The sequence below is a fragment of the Caenorhabditis elegans genome, chromosome V, assembly GCF_000002985.6.
Source record: "Caenorhabditis elegans chromosome V".
NCBI classification, from domain to species: domain Eukaryota; kingdom Metazoa; phylum Nematoda; class Chromadorea; order Rhabditida; family Rhabditidae; genus Caenorhabditis; species Caenorhabditis elegans.
This window is the reverse complement of record NC_003283.11, coordinates 2174422-2188875: the sequence shown is the minus strand read 5'-3', so window position 1 is coordinate 2188875 and position 14454 is coordinate 2174422. Positions and strand designations below refer to the sequence as shown.

The window sequence follows — 14454 nt, the reverse complement described above, 5'->3', positions numbered from 1 at the left end:
AAAATTGGAAAATCTGGAAAAAACGTATGAAATTAATAGGCAAAATTTTTGGCTCGCATAGCCATGCACTTTTTGAAGAGGGCGGTATGCTTGGTCTTCGGTGGAGTGACCTTCTTTTTGATGGCTACTTGATTTTCTTGATCCTCAGAATTCTTGGCTTTCTTGGATGGTGCCTCCAATTTTTCCGATGACTTTCTCTTTACGGATTCCTTTTTCTTCTCTTCAGACTTTTCCTTATTCACTTGCTCCTTGGCTTCCTTCTTCTGCTCAGACTTCTCCTTCTTGATGAGATCTTTTGCTTCTTGCTCGTGTTCCTTGTGTTCCTTCTTGGCAGGGTCCGTAACTTTTTGATTAGCCAAAGCCTTCTTCTTTCGCTCAAGCTTTTTCAAAATCCGCTTGCATGAAATCTTCATTTCTCCGTATGGATCGAGACCCTCCATAGAGTCGATAACTCCGATCTCCAGAGCAAGTTTCAAAGGAATGTGCAGGATTTCTACTGCATCTGCGGAATTGATGCTCTCTTCTCCGCGAAGAATCTTTGCCATGAGGTCTTTGAGGTATTTGCCGTTGAAATAAGCCATTTTGTGATTGAGTCTGAAAATTTTAAATTGGCATACAATTTTTGGCAATTAAAGTGGTATTTTACAAAAGTGAAAATCCAAATAAAAAGAAACCAAAGGACAAGAAGAACTATAAAATGAGCCGGTTGAGAGGAGGACACCTCGGGCAAGAATGATTGTTATGAGGACCATCCAAATTGATGGACGGTGGACGCTCCGAATGGATGACTCCGCCTACCTCCCCTCTCTCCTATTGGTGCCTGGGAAAAGGGGCGGGGCTGAATGGTGACCTTTATTATAAGGTCACCTGTAATAGCAAACTTGTACATTTGAGACTAGTTATAGTTAAATCTGAAAAAAAAAGTTTGGAATATGAAAAAAAAAAGTTGGAAAATTTTTTCAAACATCTATGAATTTGTAGAATAAAGTTCAATGCATGGGTGAGCGGCAAATCGGAAAATCGGCAAATTGCCGGAATTAAAAGTTTCCGGCAACTCAACGAACCGGCAATTTGCCAATTTGCCGAATTTGCCAGAAAAACGGAAACTTGTCGAAAATTTTTTGGCAAATTATGGTTTCGCACTCACTTTTTTTTGGAAAGTTCAGAATTTCAATTTCGAATGGCAAAATTAAACGCATCCTATGAATGTTCCTACATCTATTTTGAAAAGTATGAAAATATGTAGAAAAACGGGAAAAAATTCAAAAAGGCACAGTTTTAAGTGTTTCCGTCTTATAACAAATCCTTCTAAATGTTTCCGGCAAATCTGATGTCTGGCAAACGGCAAATCGTCAATTTGCCGAAAATGAAAATTTCCGGCCAATCGGCAAACCGGCAATTTGCCGAACGACACTTGCCGCCCACCCCTGGTTCAAAGATTTTCTCACAAGTTTAAAATGCAGTCAGCTATCGGAAATTTGTAACAATCTTAAAACTTATATTCAAAAAAATATTGGACCCACAAAAATTATAGATGTGATTGCAGGGAACCTTGCTTATTTATTAAAAATTCTAAAACTCTCAAATTCCCAGAATAGAAAATTTTGAAATCAATCTCGTTGTGATTTGTTTTATTAATCAGTTATTTCCATCACTTTTTTTGGCAATAAGGGTTTTATGTTTGCCTTAAGGCCTGCTGGTAGGCTTTAAGGCGACATCTGCATGCCTCTTGCCTCAGCTTTATACTAGAACATAAATGAACGTTTTTTTTCACTTCTTAATTTGATTTTCATAGAATTGATAGAAATGAAAAAAATTAAAAACTTGTAAATTTACTTAAAAATGAGGAACAGAGGCAAAAGGCGTGCAGGTTTCAGGCAGACATCATGTTCAAAAACCGCGCCTGCCTGCTATGAAAGCACTAATTGGCAATATATTTAGATTTTCTCTGGAAAATCCCTCGTTTAACCTTCTTTTTAATTTTTAAATTAATTTCTCTCCAGTTTCTCTATTGCAATATCTGCCAAGTTATGTACCAAGTTATGTACTATTATACATTTGGAACCACATGTAATCGATATTTGTTTTGTTGTTTGTTGTTGCACAATGCATCGTCTCCTTCCATACAATTTGATGACTCGGCACGATTTTACAACTCTCCCATAGTCATCGACCACAGTTACAGGCAGTATGAGGCGATCAGTAGGAGGAAGTTGGTACATGCCATGCACCACTATTCTGGGAAAAAAAGTTGGACCGTAAAATAAAAAGATAATATAAATGCAGTTTATTTAGTTTAGCAAGATGAGAAAATTTATACAAACAAAAAACAATGCAAATTTATGATCTTCTCTTTAAAGTCGCGGAGAATAATCTCGGAGCAATCAGGGCTCCATTGCTCTTATCCATTGACGGTGGGCCCTCCTTAGATGGGTAGATCTACAAACTAGATTTTGCTAAAAATATTCTAAACCCACTATAATAACCTACCTTGTATCTATTCAAAAAATTGGCAATAAAAAGGAAAAGCTCCATTCGAGCGAGTCCTTCTCCCGGGCAACTTCGTTTTCCAACTGAGAACGGGGCGAGCTCCTCGACTCTCTTCAATTTTCCGTGCTCATCAATAAATCTGTCTGGATTGAAAGTGTGCGGGTCCGGAAACACTTCCTCATTATTCATAACAGTACTAATCTGGGCGACCACTCCAGTCCCTTTCGGGATTTTGAACCCATTTATTACAGTATCACGGGTGGTTGCGTGCTGGAGGTTCAGAGGGACAATGTTGATTCCACGTTGCGCTTCCTGGAAAAATTTTTTGTGATTGTGTAAGAAAGAAGGCATAAAAGACGAATTTAAAAAAAAAACTAAAATATCATTACTTATATATTAAAAAAAAATAGTGTATGTCTGTCTGCTATGTAGTTTGCAGTCTGGGTTAAAAAATGTCTATTTGTCTCTCGAAGAGAGATTGGTCTGTGGTTAGTAGGTGTTGCGAAGTGGGGCGGGTTACCCCTTCCACTTCTCATTTATGGGCACTCTGAGACACTTGAGACCGCGTTATTCGTGTTCCCCGTGTCTCATTTACCCCAGTCCACTCGCTCCTTTACCACTCCGCTCCCTCCAAAGCTATTCCCAACAAACATCTATTTGAATTTACCGCCAAACACGATGTGTCCCGCAGCGACGGGGGCGCTACGCACTGCGTAGCGCCCCTTCCTCCTCCTCACACTTTGTCTGGCCTACACTCCTCACTTCGACTTCACTTGTCAACAACTTCTGGCTGCAGCACCCGCTTGCACTCCACACGTCAACACACCACGACTGCCGCCGCCACCAACCTCGTTGCCTGTCGGCTGCTTCACGGACATGTGTAGCACAAGTCACTAAATCCTTATTAGCCTTACACTTGAGCAATAAATGGGTTTATGATTAAACTTGTGTTATTTCCACACTGCTTATCCTTCTCCTCAGAACTCCGCTATACTCTCTCCTTTGCTTGTTCGTTTGCGACCCTAAAGGAGCCGCCCAACTGCTCTGGGCCCGCAACAGTAGGGGATATTGTCGGGGTACTGTAGTGGTACTGTAGGAGTACTGTAGGCTTACTGTAGTTTGGAAAAATGATCTTTCATCTTTTGAAGGGAGATTGGTCTGTGGTTATAGGGGATATGTTCGGGGTGCTGTAGTGGTACTGTAGAGGTACTGTAGGAGTACTGTAGGATTACTGTAGATTGCTCAAAATGAACTTTTCATCTTTTGAAGGGATATTGGTCTGAGGTTAATGGGGGGATAGAGTCGGGGTACTGTAGTAGTACTGTAGGAGTACTGTAGGATTATTGTAGTTGTATTTGAAAAAAAAGCGAATGAACATTCAAAAATAATCCTTCAAAATCAGTTTCCAATAGAAATTAATTTATTAATTAACTCTAGAGTAACTATAATAGTTAAATTTTTTAATTAAGCTGAAAAATAATATGTTCTCATAGCAGCTGACTGTTTCAGTTCTATAACCACGTTACAAATATCCACAACTAGCACTTACATTGATAAACGCGTTGAAGTACGGTAGATCATTTTTATCAGCTGTGGTGATAAGTCTATCACTTCCAATCACTTTGTCCATTTCCTCATGAACCTTGTCCTGAACCTCTGGATGATGCAAAATGTAGCTGATTGCCCATGTAATTGTATTAGTTGTAGTGTTAAGACCCGCGAACCAAAGGTCCATGCAAACATTTGAAAGTTGGACATTACTGGAATTAAATTAATTTTCTCAAATTAGAATTTCCAAAATACAATTCCTACCTGAAAGTCTCCGAATCACCCTCGCTTTCACGTCTTTTCTGCTCTTTCAAAAAAGTCTCTACGAAATCTGTGCTCTCCGAGTTCAAATCATTCAAATCAACTTCTTGCCGATGGGCCTCAATTTGCTTATTGAAAAATGCAAATGCAGTATCTCGGAAGTCTTTGAATGGCCCTTCGTACATAAATTCTGGCATCAGCTTTGCAATTACTGGAATGTTCATGGCAAGGAACATGTGTGGTTTTCCGAATAGATCAGTGGGTGCCTCAATAATTCGTTTCAATTCTTGGTATTCACTTTCTTTGGGCTGAAACCTTTTAATTAGATAATGCTTATAGTAAGTTTTTTTTTTGAAAAGCCTACCCCCACGAAGCGATATCCAAAAAGAAGTTGATTAACCACATTTGCAACAGCATGATCAAAAACTTCTGGAATATCGGTCTCGGATCCCAGTTTTGCATCTAGCCTCGCAAAAACATCCTGCACCTCCATCAGAATATTTTCCTGCATCAAATTTTTCCCAAGACCAAAATCTCGCATCGTAGAAAGTGCGAATCGTCTGTGCTCTCGCCAAGTGGCACCATTCGAGTCGATGATTCCGTACTCGCCACCGCGGAACAGGTCCAACGCAGGTAGTCGGACCTTATTCGTGTAGGTTTCGGCGTCACGGATGTATGTCTCTTTGATCTTGTCCCATGTGTTGATCATGATGTGAGGAGTGTTACCTGAATTATATTAATGTTATAGTGCACCAAAATAGGCTTAAGATGAACTCAGTCGGTTCATATTAGATATGGCCTAGTTTTGGCCAGATCTTGTCTAAGCTTGAAGCAGTCTTGAGTAAGCTTTAACTCACCAATCCAGAAAGTATAAATATCTCCATATTTCTTAGTCCATCTCTCGAACGCTTCATACCCCGGTGGTGGATTCGCGATAGACAACAAATTCCCAAAAACTGGCAGCGGACATGGCCCGGGTGGAAAGTTCCTCCGCTTCCAATACAACTCATAAACAAGGTAGACAGTGAGAACAGTCAATAACAAAATAATCAACATCGCTGTAGAAATCAGACATTTCCAGCCCGCAATGTTATTCGCTTATGTACCGGTCGCCCGGGCGTGTTCATGGTTTGTGACACGTGGAGACGCAGATGTCGAGATATGTGAGAGGGGTATTAGGTAAGGGAGAGGTAGTCGTTGGGAATAATAACACAGAGAAGTTGAGTGTGTTGTGGAGTTTGTGCTACAGGTATTTTGTTGGGAGAATTAGAGGGGAAAAGATAATGTCAATTTACTACTAATTCCATCCACTTTCCGCTGATTAAAAAATCAGAATAGAGAATATTTATTATGTAGCCTAGATTTTTTTTTTCAGATTTTTCATTTTAGATAACATTAACAGTGCTCGTTTTTGTTCCGCTCTTCTTTCTTAATGTCCCAAAAACCAGCAGAGCTTCCAAGGCACAACCCCACATTTTTGATACCACTCCAATTGGCCCAATATTCTGAAAATTTAAAATTTAGATATTGGATTAAAATCATCTCCGCCTGTGCTGTAAACCAGTGCTTGAACAAAAACGCAAACAGAATTGGTGAAAAGTGAAAAATAATCACGTTAGCCGCATCGATAAGAGCTAGAAGGTTAGCCTGTAACAGTGTAAATTATGAAGGGTTAGTAAAAATCGGGTATACATACTTTGGACAGGGTTTTCTGCTCAGTTGAGTCTTTGTTAAGAAAAAATAATTTCGTGGATAGTAGTATTGCAAACATTACAGTCAAAATATAAGCTGTCTTAATTATATGAGATATTCTAGATATTTTAGCCGGGAAAACAAACCCCTTTATTGATGCTGTAATATTTATTGAAACAAGCATTAATACAACATCCCAAAGCAGCACACTCCTTTGGAACGTTGACCTGGTAGTCGCAAATATTAAAAAGAACGAAGATGTCAGAAGCTCCGAAGCCAATTGCAAAAATTGGAATCACAAATGTTGGGAAATACGGGCGGTAGTTGCGGTAGGTTATCGGTACATATACAGCCTGAAATTACTATTTGTGACTTCTACGTTGTTATAAACTTTTCTATCACAAATACTCTTTTGAATAATTTGCAAACTATTTTAAAAAAACCAGTTTTAGCTGTTTCTCAGCACAGCACGTACCATCACACGTTCCACCGAAATTGTCAAGGCGGTCAACGACCTAGCCGCTCCGATATTCCAAGATACCAGGGAAAAATAAAAAATCATATTTCTCCATGGTAAAAATTCATCGTGAAAACTAGTTAAAATAATATAAAATCCTAAATGAGCGACAACCGATGCACCAAGAATTACATCGAAGAAAAAGCGAAACTTGAAAAGGATTAAATGTTTTTTCTTTCTGAATATGGATTTGAATGTAGAAAAAAGTTTTAATGCTGAAAATTTAAATAACCTTTCAATTTGCTTCAACAAAGAAATATTCAATACGCATGTAAAAATTGACGGTAAAAGTCCAATCATTGAGATTATCACAGGCGTTGTGACATTCATTTTCAGTTAGTTTTTTTTGTTAAAATGAATTGTTTGACAAGTCAAGAATTATGTTTTTCGGTCAGTTAATTAATTCGAAAACAAAAAGAAAAAACTGAATTAATTTACTTTCTTGGAAGTCAGTTTTATGAAATCCGGAAAAACACCAACCTACAGACAAACTTCAGAAATCACGGTAAAATGCAACGAGTATGTCAAGGTAGGTGGAAGATCATTAATTAATTTTGAAATTTTGCGATAAAATTTAAGCATTTATGAAACCCAAAAACATTGCGATCTTAGAATCTTCTTGTTAGAATCGCAGTGAACAACCTCGGAGCAACCACTGGTCCGCTGCCTTTGGCCATTGACGGTAGGCCTTCTTTTGAGGGATGTATCTGCAAAATCGTTTTCATCTAAAGTTTTCATAACGCGATAGGCTAACTCACCTTGTATCTATTCAAAAAATTAGCAATGAAAAGGAAAAGCTCCATCCGAGCAAGGCCTTCTCCCGGGCAACTTCGTTTTCCGACTGAGAACGGGGCGAGCTCGTCTACCTTCTTCAATTTCCCATTTTCATCGATAAATCTGTCTGGATTAAAAGTGTACGGATCTGGGAACACTTCCTCATTATTCATAACGGTACTAATTTGGGCAACCACTCCAGTGCCCTTGGGGATTTTGAACCCATCTATCACAGTATCACGGGTGGTTGCGTGCTGCAAGTTCAGGGGGAGAATGTTGATACCTCGTTGTGATTCCTGAAATATTTTGCACATTAATTAGTAAAATTTAAACTTGGAGTATAACGTGTACTAAAAGGTACTCTAGAAACCTTGAAAACGCGTTGAGAAACCCGCCCGTGCTTACATTTATAGACGCGTTGAAGTACGGAAGATCATTCTTATCAGCTGTGGTGATAAGCCTATCACTTCCAATCACTTTGTCTAGTTCCTCATGAATCTTATCCTGAACCTCTGGATGATGCAAAACGTAGCTGATTGCCCATGTTATAGTGTTTGTTGTGGTGTTGAGGCCCGCAAACCAAAGATCAATGCAAACATTCAAAAGCTGGATATTACTGAAGTTTAAATTTTTACTGTTAGCTCAAAATTATAATATATTCCCATATTTCCTACCTATAAGTTTCAGAATCACCCTCGCTTTCACGTCTTTTCTGCTCTTTCAAAAAGGTCTCTACAAAATCTGTGCTCTCTGAGTTCAAATCTTCAAAATCTATTCGGTGCCGATGTGCCTCAATTTGTTTATTAAAAAATGCTAATGTAGTATCCCGGAAAGTTTTGATTGGTCCTTCGTATAAAGATTCGGGCAACAGCTTTGCAAATATTGGAATATTCATGGCTAGAAATATGTGAAGTTTTCCGAAAATTTCCGCTGGAGAATCAATAATATGTTTTAATTCCTGATATTCATTTTCTTTGGGCTGAAACTCATCGGTTAGGCAATGCTAAAAATTTCTATGAAACCCCCATAAATCTGTATCCAAAAAGAAGTTGATTAACCACATTCGCAACTGCATGATCGAAAACTTCCGGAACATCCGTCTCGGATCCCAGTTTTGCATCTAGCCTCGCAAAAACATCCTGCACCTCCATCAGAATATTTTCCTGCATTAAGTTCTTCCCAAGACCAAAATCTCTCATTGTAGAAAGTGCAAACCGTCTGTGCTCTCGCCACATGGCTCCATTCGAATCGATAATTCCGTACTCGCCGCCGCGGGACAACGTCACCATAGGGAGTACGACCTTGTTTGTGTATGTGTCGGCGTCACGAATGAAGGTCTCTTTGATCTTGTCCCATGTGTTGATCATTATGTGAGGAGTGTTACCTGAGTCGTCGGAATTTTAATAAGGCTGATCGACAAACAAAAAAACAAAAAAAAAGTGGCCACACGTAGTGTCAGGCTGTCCCATTACGGTTTGATCTACAAAAAATGCGGGAATGATTCCCAAAAAATGTGGTGTCAACACGTTCTTAAACATGCAAAATCAGTTGAGAATTCTGCATCTAAATTTCTGCGATTCTCGTTAATCGACATAGATCAATCCGAAATGGGGCACGCTGACACCACGTGTGGCTTAAATCCCACTTTGAAGTCCTGATAATTGATTTTTTTCGCTCGTGAATGTTTTAAGTCAAACGATGGTCAAAAGTATGTTCAATATATCAGGCATGTATTTTTTGGATAGGTCTCCGCTTACACTTCCGCCTACAACCTACCCTACTTTTCTCTCACTTCCTTTCTAAACTAACCAATCCAAAACGTGTAGACATCACCATATTTCTTAGTCCATCTCTCGAAGGCTTTATATCCCGGTGGTGGATTTGCAATAGACAACAAATTCCCAAAAACTGGCAGCGGACATGGCCCGGGTGGAAAGTTCCTCCGCTTCCAATATAACTCGTACACAAAGTAGATAGTTAGAAAAGTCAATAACAGAATGATTATCATTGTTGTTGAAGTTAGATATTCCCAGGCCACTATGTTTTTTCTCTGATTTATATATTGGTCGCTCAACTCGTGGTTTGTGACAAGTGAAAGAAGTTGAGGGTGGGGTTTGTGTACCAAGTGTTTTGTTAAGTGATTTGGTCATGAAAAGATAACGTAAAATCATTTTCAATATGTTTTCTACGATTAGAATGCTGAAATAGACAGTGTTCATTATCGTATTTTATAGTCGATAAATTTCAAACGTATTTTTTCAATCAGAAAATATTTCAATTTAAGAACACTTTTTAACTTTTTTCTAACACTTTTGGGGGAGCCATATCAGTCTAGGAATTTTCCAAATTTTCTAGAGCTTTTCCGAATCTGTCAGAAGTGTCTCGAATTTATTTTAAAAAAATTATGGTTCACTTCCCGGAAGCTTAAAAATTTCTAGAAATTTCCAACAATTCTATGATGTTCTAGAAGTATATCGTTAGATAACGGTGACATTGCTCGTTTTCTTTCCGCTCGGCTTTCTGAATGTCCCAAAAACCAGTAGGGCCTCTGTAGCACAGCCCCACATTTTTGACACCACCCCGATGGGTCCGAAATCCTAGAAAACAAAAAGTTGTGGGCCTTGATTCGTTTAGCTGGAAACTACAAACTTGTAGTGAAAACCACTGCTGGAACAGAAATGATATCAAAACTGGTGAAAAATCAAAAATAATCACGTTGGCGGCGTCGATAAGGGTTAAGATATTCGCCTAAAAATTTGGGGAGGAATCAAATTTCACTTCTCAAATAATAAGCACATACATACCCTGGATAAGCTTTTCTTTTCAGCGTTGTAGTTTTTGAGATAAAGTAGTTTAGTGGATAGTAGTAGAGTGAATGTGAAAGTTGATATGTAGGTTATCTGAAATTTTGGTAATTTAACCTTTTAAAAAATGCTAAACTAACCCCTTTATTAATGCTATAATATTTAGTAAAACATGCATTAATGCAACATCCCAGAGCAGCACACCCTTCCGGAACGTCGATCTCGTACTCACAGATTCCGAAGAGAATGAATATGTCAGATGCTCCAAAACTGATCGCAGCAATGGGAATCAAAAACGTTGGAAAATACGGCCGGTAGTTGTGATACGATATAGGCGCAAAGACGGCCTAAACTGAAGGTTGTGCATTTGGAAGATTTTCGAGCCGGGAGGAGTGTGGTCCATAATCAAGTAATGGAGTGCCCCGCTTTTTATTTAAGGTTAAACGTGGTGTCAGAGTGTCTCATTTCGGCTTGATCTACGTGGATCTACAAAAAATGCGGGAGTTGAGACGCAGAGTTCTCAATTGATTTCTAATTCTTGATGGCTGAAAATTCCCGCATTTTTTGTAGATCAAACCATAAGAGGACAGCCTGACACCACGTGAGGCTAGGTAATATGAGGAGCAGAAGCAGGACTTGAACTTGTGACCTCTAGATTGCCTACTACCGACTGAGCTATCCCTGCCATGTTTAATGGCATAAAAGTCTACTCACCACTACCCTTTCCACAGAAATTGCCAAAACGGTCACTGATCTTGCGGATCCGATATTCCAGGAAAACAGTGATAGGTACAAGATTACATTTTTCCAAGGGATGAGCTCTTCATGAAAGGTTGCTAAAATAAGCACAAAGCCTAAGTGAGCAACAACCGATGCACCAAGAACTACATCCAAGAAAAATCGAATCTTGAAGAGAACCAAGTCATTTTTCTTTCTTAAAATTAACATGCCTATAAAAAAGTTAAAGGTATTTGAGACCTGTCAATTTTTTTCAACGAAAATAAATTCACCACGCATGTGAAAACTGACGGGAATAGCCCAATAAATGACACAATGATAGGCGTTGTGATATTCATTTTTCAAATATTTTTTAGATTTTAAAATGAATTACAGGAAGTTGGAAAAATGAAAAAAAAACATCACTGCAGTTGTTTGGTTAATTACAAAAACAAAAAAAAATTAATTCACTTTTCCTCGGAACTCAGGTTACTCACATGAGAAAAAATGAATTCCGAAAATGGAAGAAAACATTTATTTTTCAAGTACCAAAAATCTAAAGAAAAATCTTACAACATCATGCTACTAGCCTTCACAAAAACCGTTTTACTATTGCTTGGCCTAAAAACTGGATGAGTAAAGTAAAAATAACAAGTTATCACGTGAGATTGAGCGTCGATAGAAAACGGACGAATTAGGTAGATCAAATAATGAAAATCGCCGAAACATTCGTAGCAGCAGGCGATGGTGTTGAGCACAACGGGGAGGATGATTAAGATCATGGTAGTTGTCAGCACAGTTTCGCTTGCACTTTTGCTTTTTTGTTGGGTTAGTTTTCGTCTGGAGCCACAATACAAATACTATATGTAGGAAGAAATTAATTTTGAACTTACACAAAATTTATTCTATGGATTTTGACGAGCATAAGTCCGTTGAGCAAAAGTATTGATATTAAGGTGATTGGCTGAACAATGACGTCTATGATTGTTGGTATCGGCTGAAAGTATGTCTTTCTCATATGCCTGCCTATATGCATACTTTACTTCGTCGTCGCCGTGCCTACCTACGGTCTGCATTATACCTACCTACCTGTCTCAAGCGTGCCTACGTGCCTACATCGTGCCTACATCATACGTGAATGCCTACGTAGTTCCGACTTGCCTATGTGCCTATGAACGCCTGCCTAGTTTTTTGCCTACTGAGCCTGCCTCAAGCTTATCTATGTCTCATGATTCTATATGTGCGTATTTCATTACGGTCCTACTTTTTGCCTGCCGATGTGCCTACCTACGTGCCTATCAAGAGGTTCGTTTTTTAGATTTTATCTTAAAAAGCGAAAAAATGAAAACAACGAAAAAGTTTGTGCTCAATTTTAATTTTTTTCAATTTTTCAATTTTTACGGTTTCCAAAAACAAATTTTGGATTCACAAAACAGGAAAATCGAAAAGCCTATGTGCCTGCCTATGTGCCTATCTCACTTCTGCCTTCTTTCTACTTGTGACAGGTTTACTTCATCGATGTAGCCGTGCCTATCTATTGCCTGCTTTGTGCCTGCCTGCTTGTGTTTATATGATGCCTACTGAACGACACTAAATGCTTACCTACGTACCTACGTTATCATGCCTGCCAAAGTCCCTATCTACGTGCCTATTGCCCCACTAACCGACGCGTCTACCTGCCTGCTTTATGCCTGCCTACGTGCCTACTTCATGTCTGCCAACATGCCTACCTCATACCTATTCAACTACACCAGATTTCTGCCTTGCATGCTTTCCCGCCTACCTACTCTTCCCTGCCTGCCTGCTTACTGCATGCTGCATGCCTCTAAAATGGTGCACTTTTCCAAAAAGATTAAGGTAAAACTTATGTACGTTCAATTTTCATACCCTGTATCTAGCCTCTCGTTCTATAAACGTCATTATAATCACCGATCCAAACGGAAATGGCCGGCCCAATTGAGCACACGTAGTCGGAGCAAGTAATCTTGGGAGTGCTAGACAAAATGCACATGGAATAAGAACCATCGTGAGCATTGGGAACCATCGAATAGTTTTCTGTAATAATTGTTTAATGCATATTGTAGCAATAAAATTACCTGCTGAAAGTTTATCGAGTGCATCAAAGCAACACGTAGCCCGCAAAACAAAATCATCGCAACATATTTTGAATAAATAATCATGTAGTTTGCGTAAATCACAATTTTCAGCACTAATTGCGGCTTCTCAGCAGCACACCAAGCAGTGATAAGCCCGGTTTGTGGAAATCGAGAAGCAGTGAATTTTGTTACCACGTGGCAGAGGCACAACACTTGCATAATCAAAAATTGACGAAAAACTTCTGGATTTAAACTTCTCATGGTCTGGTGTTTTTTACTTTTTATATAAACATGTATCATTTTTAAAAGTACAAAAAAAGTGGGAATAGTATAAAGTACACATAAAACTGCCAAAGCCGAGAATTCATCGAAACGGTATTGGAAATGAATATAGGATTCCAAGCCAAAAATCGACCTATCTAGTGGTGGGTTCATTTTCTTTTCTGGTGTGAGATTGGAAATATGTTAAAGACAGGAAGTAGAAAAGACACGCGAAAAGCCAGCCAAAACACATTCGACAAACCCTGTTCGCACATTAATAGGCGTTTATGGCAGATCTTTGTAAATTGGGTTTTGAGGAAATTGAAAAATATTTAAGAAAAATTATTATGTTCTGCTGCAAAAAAATATTACAAGTAAATAGGTTTGCATGCTTTTGTTTTTGGAAAATTTGAAGCCAATTTTTCTTGGAACAATTAGTAAGTTCAATTTAATTTTTCTCAGTGCTCGCCGGCTGCCCTTTTGCAATGAAACTATGCAAATGCGCCCGAACGCAAACGCTGATGGTGGACTCCTCTCGGACATTGAATTTTATTCATTTTTCTGTTCGAATCTGTTTTTTTCTATTTGATAAAACAACTATTATACAAAAATAGGCAAAACCAAAAACAAAATTGAAGAAAAGACCGCAGAAAAATAATGAAATCGAAATGGAAAACTCCGAGAGAACTACACGACCGAGGATTTTTCCTCGTCCGCACTTTTGTTAGGCCATTTTTTAAATTGGCAAACGGAGGTTTCTAGTCCCCTTGACTTGTTTATGGTTTCTTGAAAAATGTTCGATGGAGCGCGCTTGTATCATTTTTTATTTTTATGTATTAAAAAATTCTCATTTTTTATCTGATTTTTCATGTTTTTCATGTAATTTCACTGAAAATTCAGTAAAAAATTCAAGATAAATAGAAATTGTTTACTAAAAAGCTCTCAATTTTTTGACTAAATTTCCAGTAAATTTACACAAAAAAATAATCAGTCAAAATGAGAGGAGTATCTTTTTTTTTTAATAATGCAAGCGCGCTCCATCGAACAAATACACTTAATTTTGGCGGTAAAATGGACAGTAATTAAAATTTAAATTGGATGAAAACTTAGATTTCCCAATTTTCAAAACCATTACAAGTTTTGATTGAATTTGTTGACTTTTTCACCACTATATTTGGACGTTTGGTTCCATAGCTGTTTTTTTAAAACAATTTCCCAAACTTTTTTGGGAGACTAATGTATAATTGATGATATACATAAGTTGAAAATGATAAAGATACCTGTAATTTAAAAA

General features: G+C 38.3%; 6 protein-coding genes across 9 annotated transcripts; all 6 read right to left on the bottom strand.

The window, feature by feature from the left end:
* Positions 1-32: 32 nt before the first annotated feature.
* Y5H2B.3 (DUF2250 domain-containing protein) lies at positions 33-581 on the bottom strand (the record flags this gene model as incomplete). Its single annotated transcript, NM_071194.3, has 1 exon — positions 33-581. The coding sequence occupies one exon, from the start codon at positions 579-581 to the stop codon at positions 33-35; it is 549 nt and encodes a 182-aa protein (NP_503595.1).
* A 1695-nt stretch (positions 582-2276) lies between these two features.
* cyp-33C2 (CYtochrome P450 family) lies at positions 2277-5388 on the bottom strand (the record flags this gene model as incomplete). Of its 2 annotated transcripts, NM_071193.4 has the most annotated exons (6): positions 2277-2439; positions 2491-2802; positions 4040-4250; positions 4303-4607; positions 4664-5025; positions 5157-5388. In NM_071193.4, 6 exons carry the CDS (start codon positions 5353-5355, stop codon positions 2341-2343), a joined length of 1488 nt encoding a protein of 495 aa, NP_503594.1. The 2 variants fall into 2 exon arrangements, with proteins under 2 accessions (NP_503594.1, NP_001303718.1); NM_001316789.1 differs by lacking the exons at positions 4040-4250; positions 4303-4607; positions 4664-5025; positions 5157-5388 and having other exon boundaries at positions 2341-2439; positions 2491-2679.
* A 296-nt stretch (positions 5389-5684) lies between these two features.
* On the bottom strand, positions 5685-6838 carry srbc-16 (Serpentine Receptor, class BC (Class B-like); the record flags this gene model as incomplete). The annotated part of the gene is made up of 5 exons (NM_071192.3): positions 5685-5804; positions 5848-5946; positions 5996-6091; positions 6138-6344; positions 6467-6838. The coding sequence occupies 5 exons, from the start codon at positions 6836-6838 to the stop codon at positions 5685-5687; spliced, it is 894 nt and encodes a 297-aa protein (NP_503593.3).
* A 99-nt stretch (positions 6839-6937) lies between these two features.
* On the bottom strand, positions 6938-9362 carry cyp-33C1 (CYtochrome P450 family). Its single transcript, NM_071191.3, has 6 exons — positions 9092-9362; positions 8305-8666; positions 7957-8261; positions 7688-7898; positions 7267-7578; positions 6938-7215 (listed from the first exon to the last, which is right to left on the bottom strand). Exons 1-6 carry the CDS (start codon positions 9288-9290, stop codon positions 7117-7119), a joined length of 1488 nt encoding a protein of 495 aa, NP_503592.2. The 5' UTR covers positions 9291-9362; the 3' UTR covers positions 6938-7116.
* A 397-nt stretch (positions 9363-9759) lies between these two features.
* On the bottom strand, positions 9760-11162 carry srbc-17 (Serpentine Receptor, class BC (Class B-like); the record flags this gene model as incomplete). Of its 2 annotated transcripts, none has more annotated exons than NM_071190.2 (6): positions 9760-9879; positions 9932-10030; positions 10087-10182; positions 10227-10433; positions 10801-11020; positions 11065-11162. In NM_071190.2, the coding sequence occupies 6 exons, from the start codon at positions 11160-11162 to the stop codon at positions 9760-9762; spliced, it is 840 nt and encodes a 279-aa protein (NP_503591.2). The 2 variants fall into 2 exon arrangements, with proteins under 2 accessions (NP_503591.2, NP_001303721.1); NM_001316792.1 differs by having other exon boundaries at positions 10801-11036; positions 11097-11103.
* A 210-nt stretch (positions 11163-11372) lies between these two features.
* Positions 11373-13334, bottom strand: C45H4.18 (the record flags this gene model as incomplete). Of its 2 annotated transcripts, NM_001316790.1 has the most annotated exons (4): positions 11373-11643; positions 11697-11800; positions 12691-12858; positions 12900-13334. In NM_001316790.1, the coding sequence occupies 4 exons, from the start codon at positions 13332-13334 to the stop codon at positions 11373-11375; spliced, it is 978 nt and encodes a 325-aa protein (NP_001303719.1). The 2 variants fall into 2 exon arrangements, with proteins under 2 accessions (NP_001303719.1, NP_001303720.1); NM_001316791.1 differs by lacking the exon at positions 12900-13334 and having other exon boundaries at positions 12691-12837.
* Positions 13335-14454: the final 1120 nt, after the last annotated feature.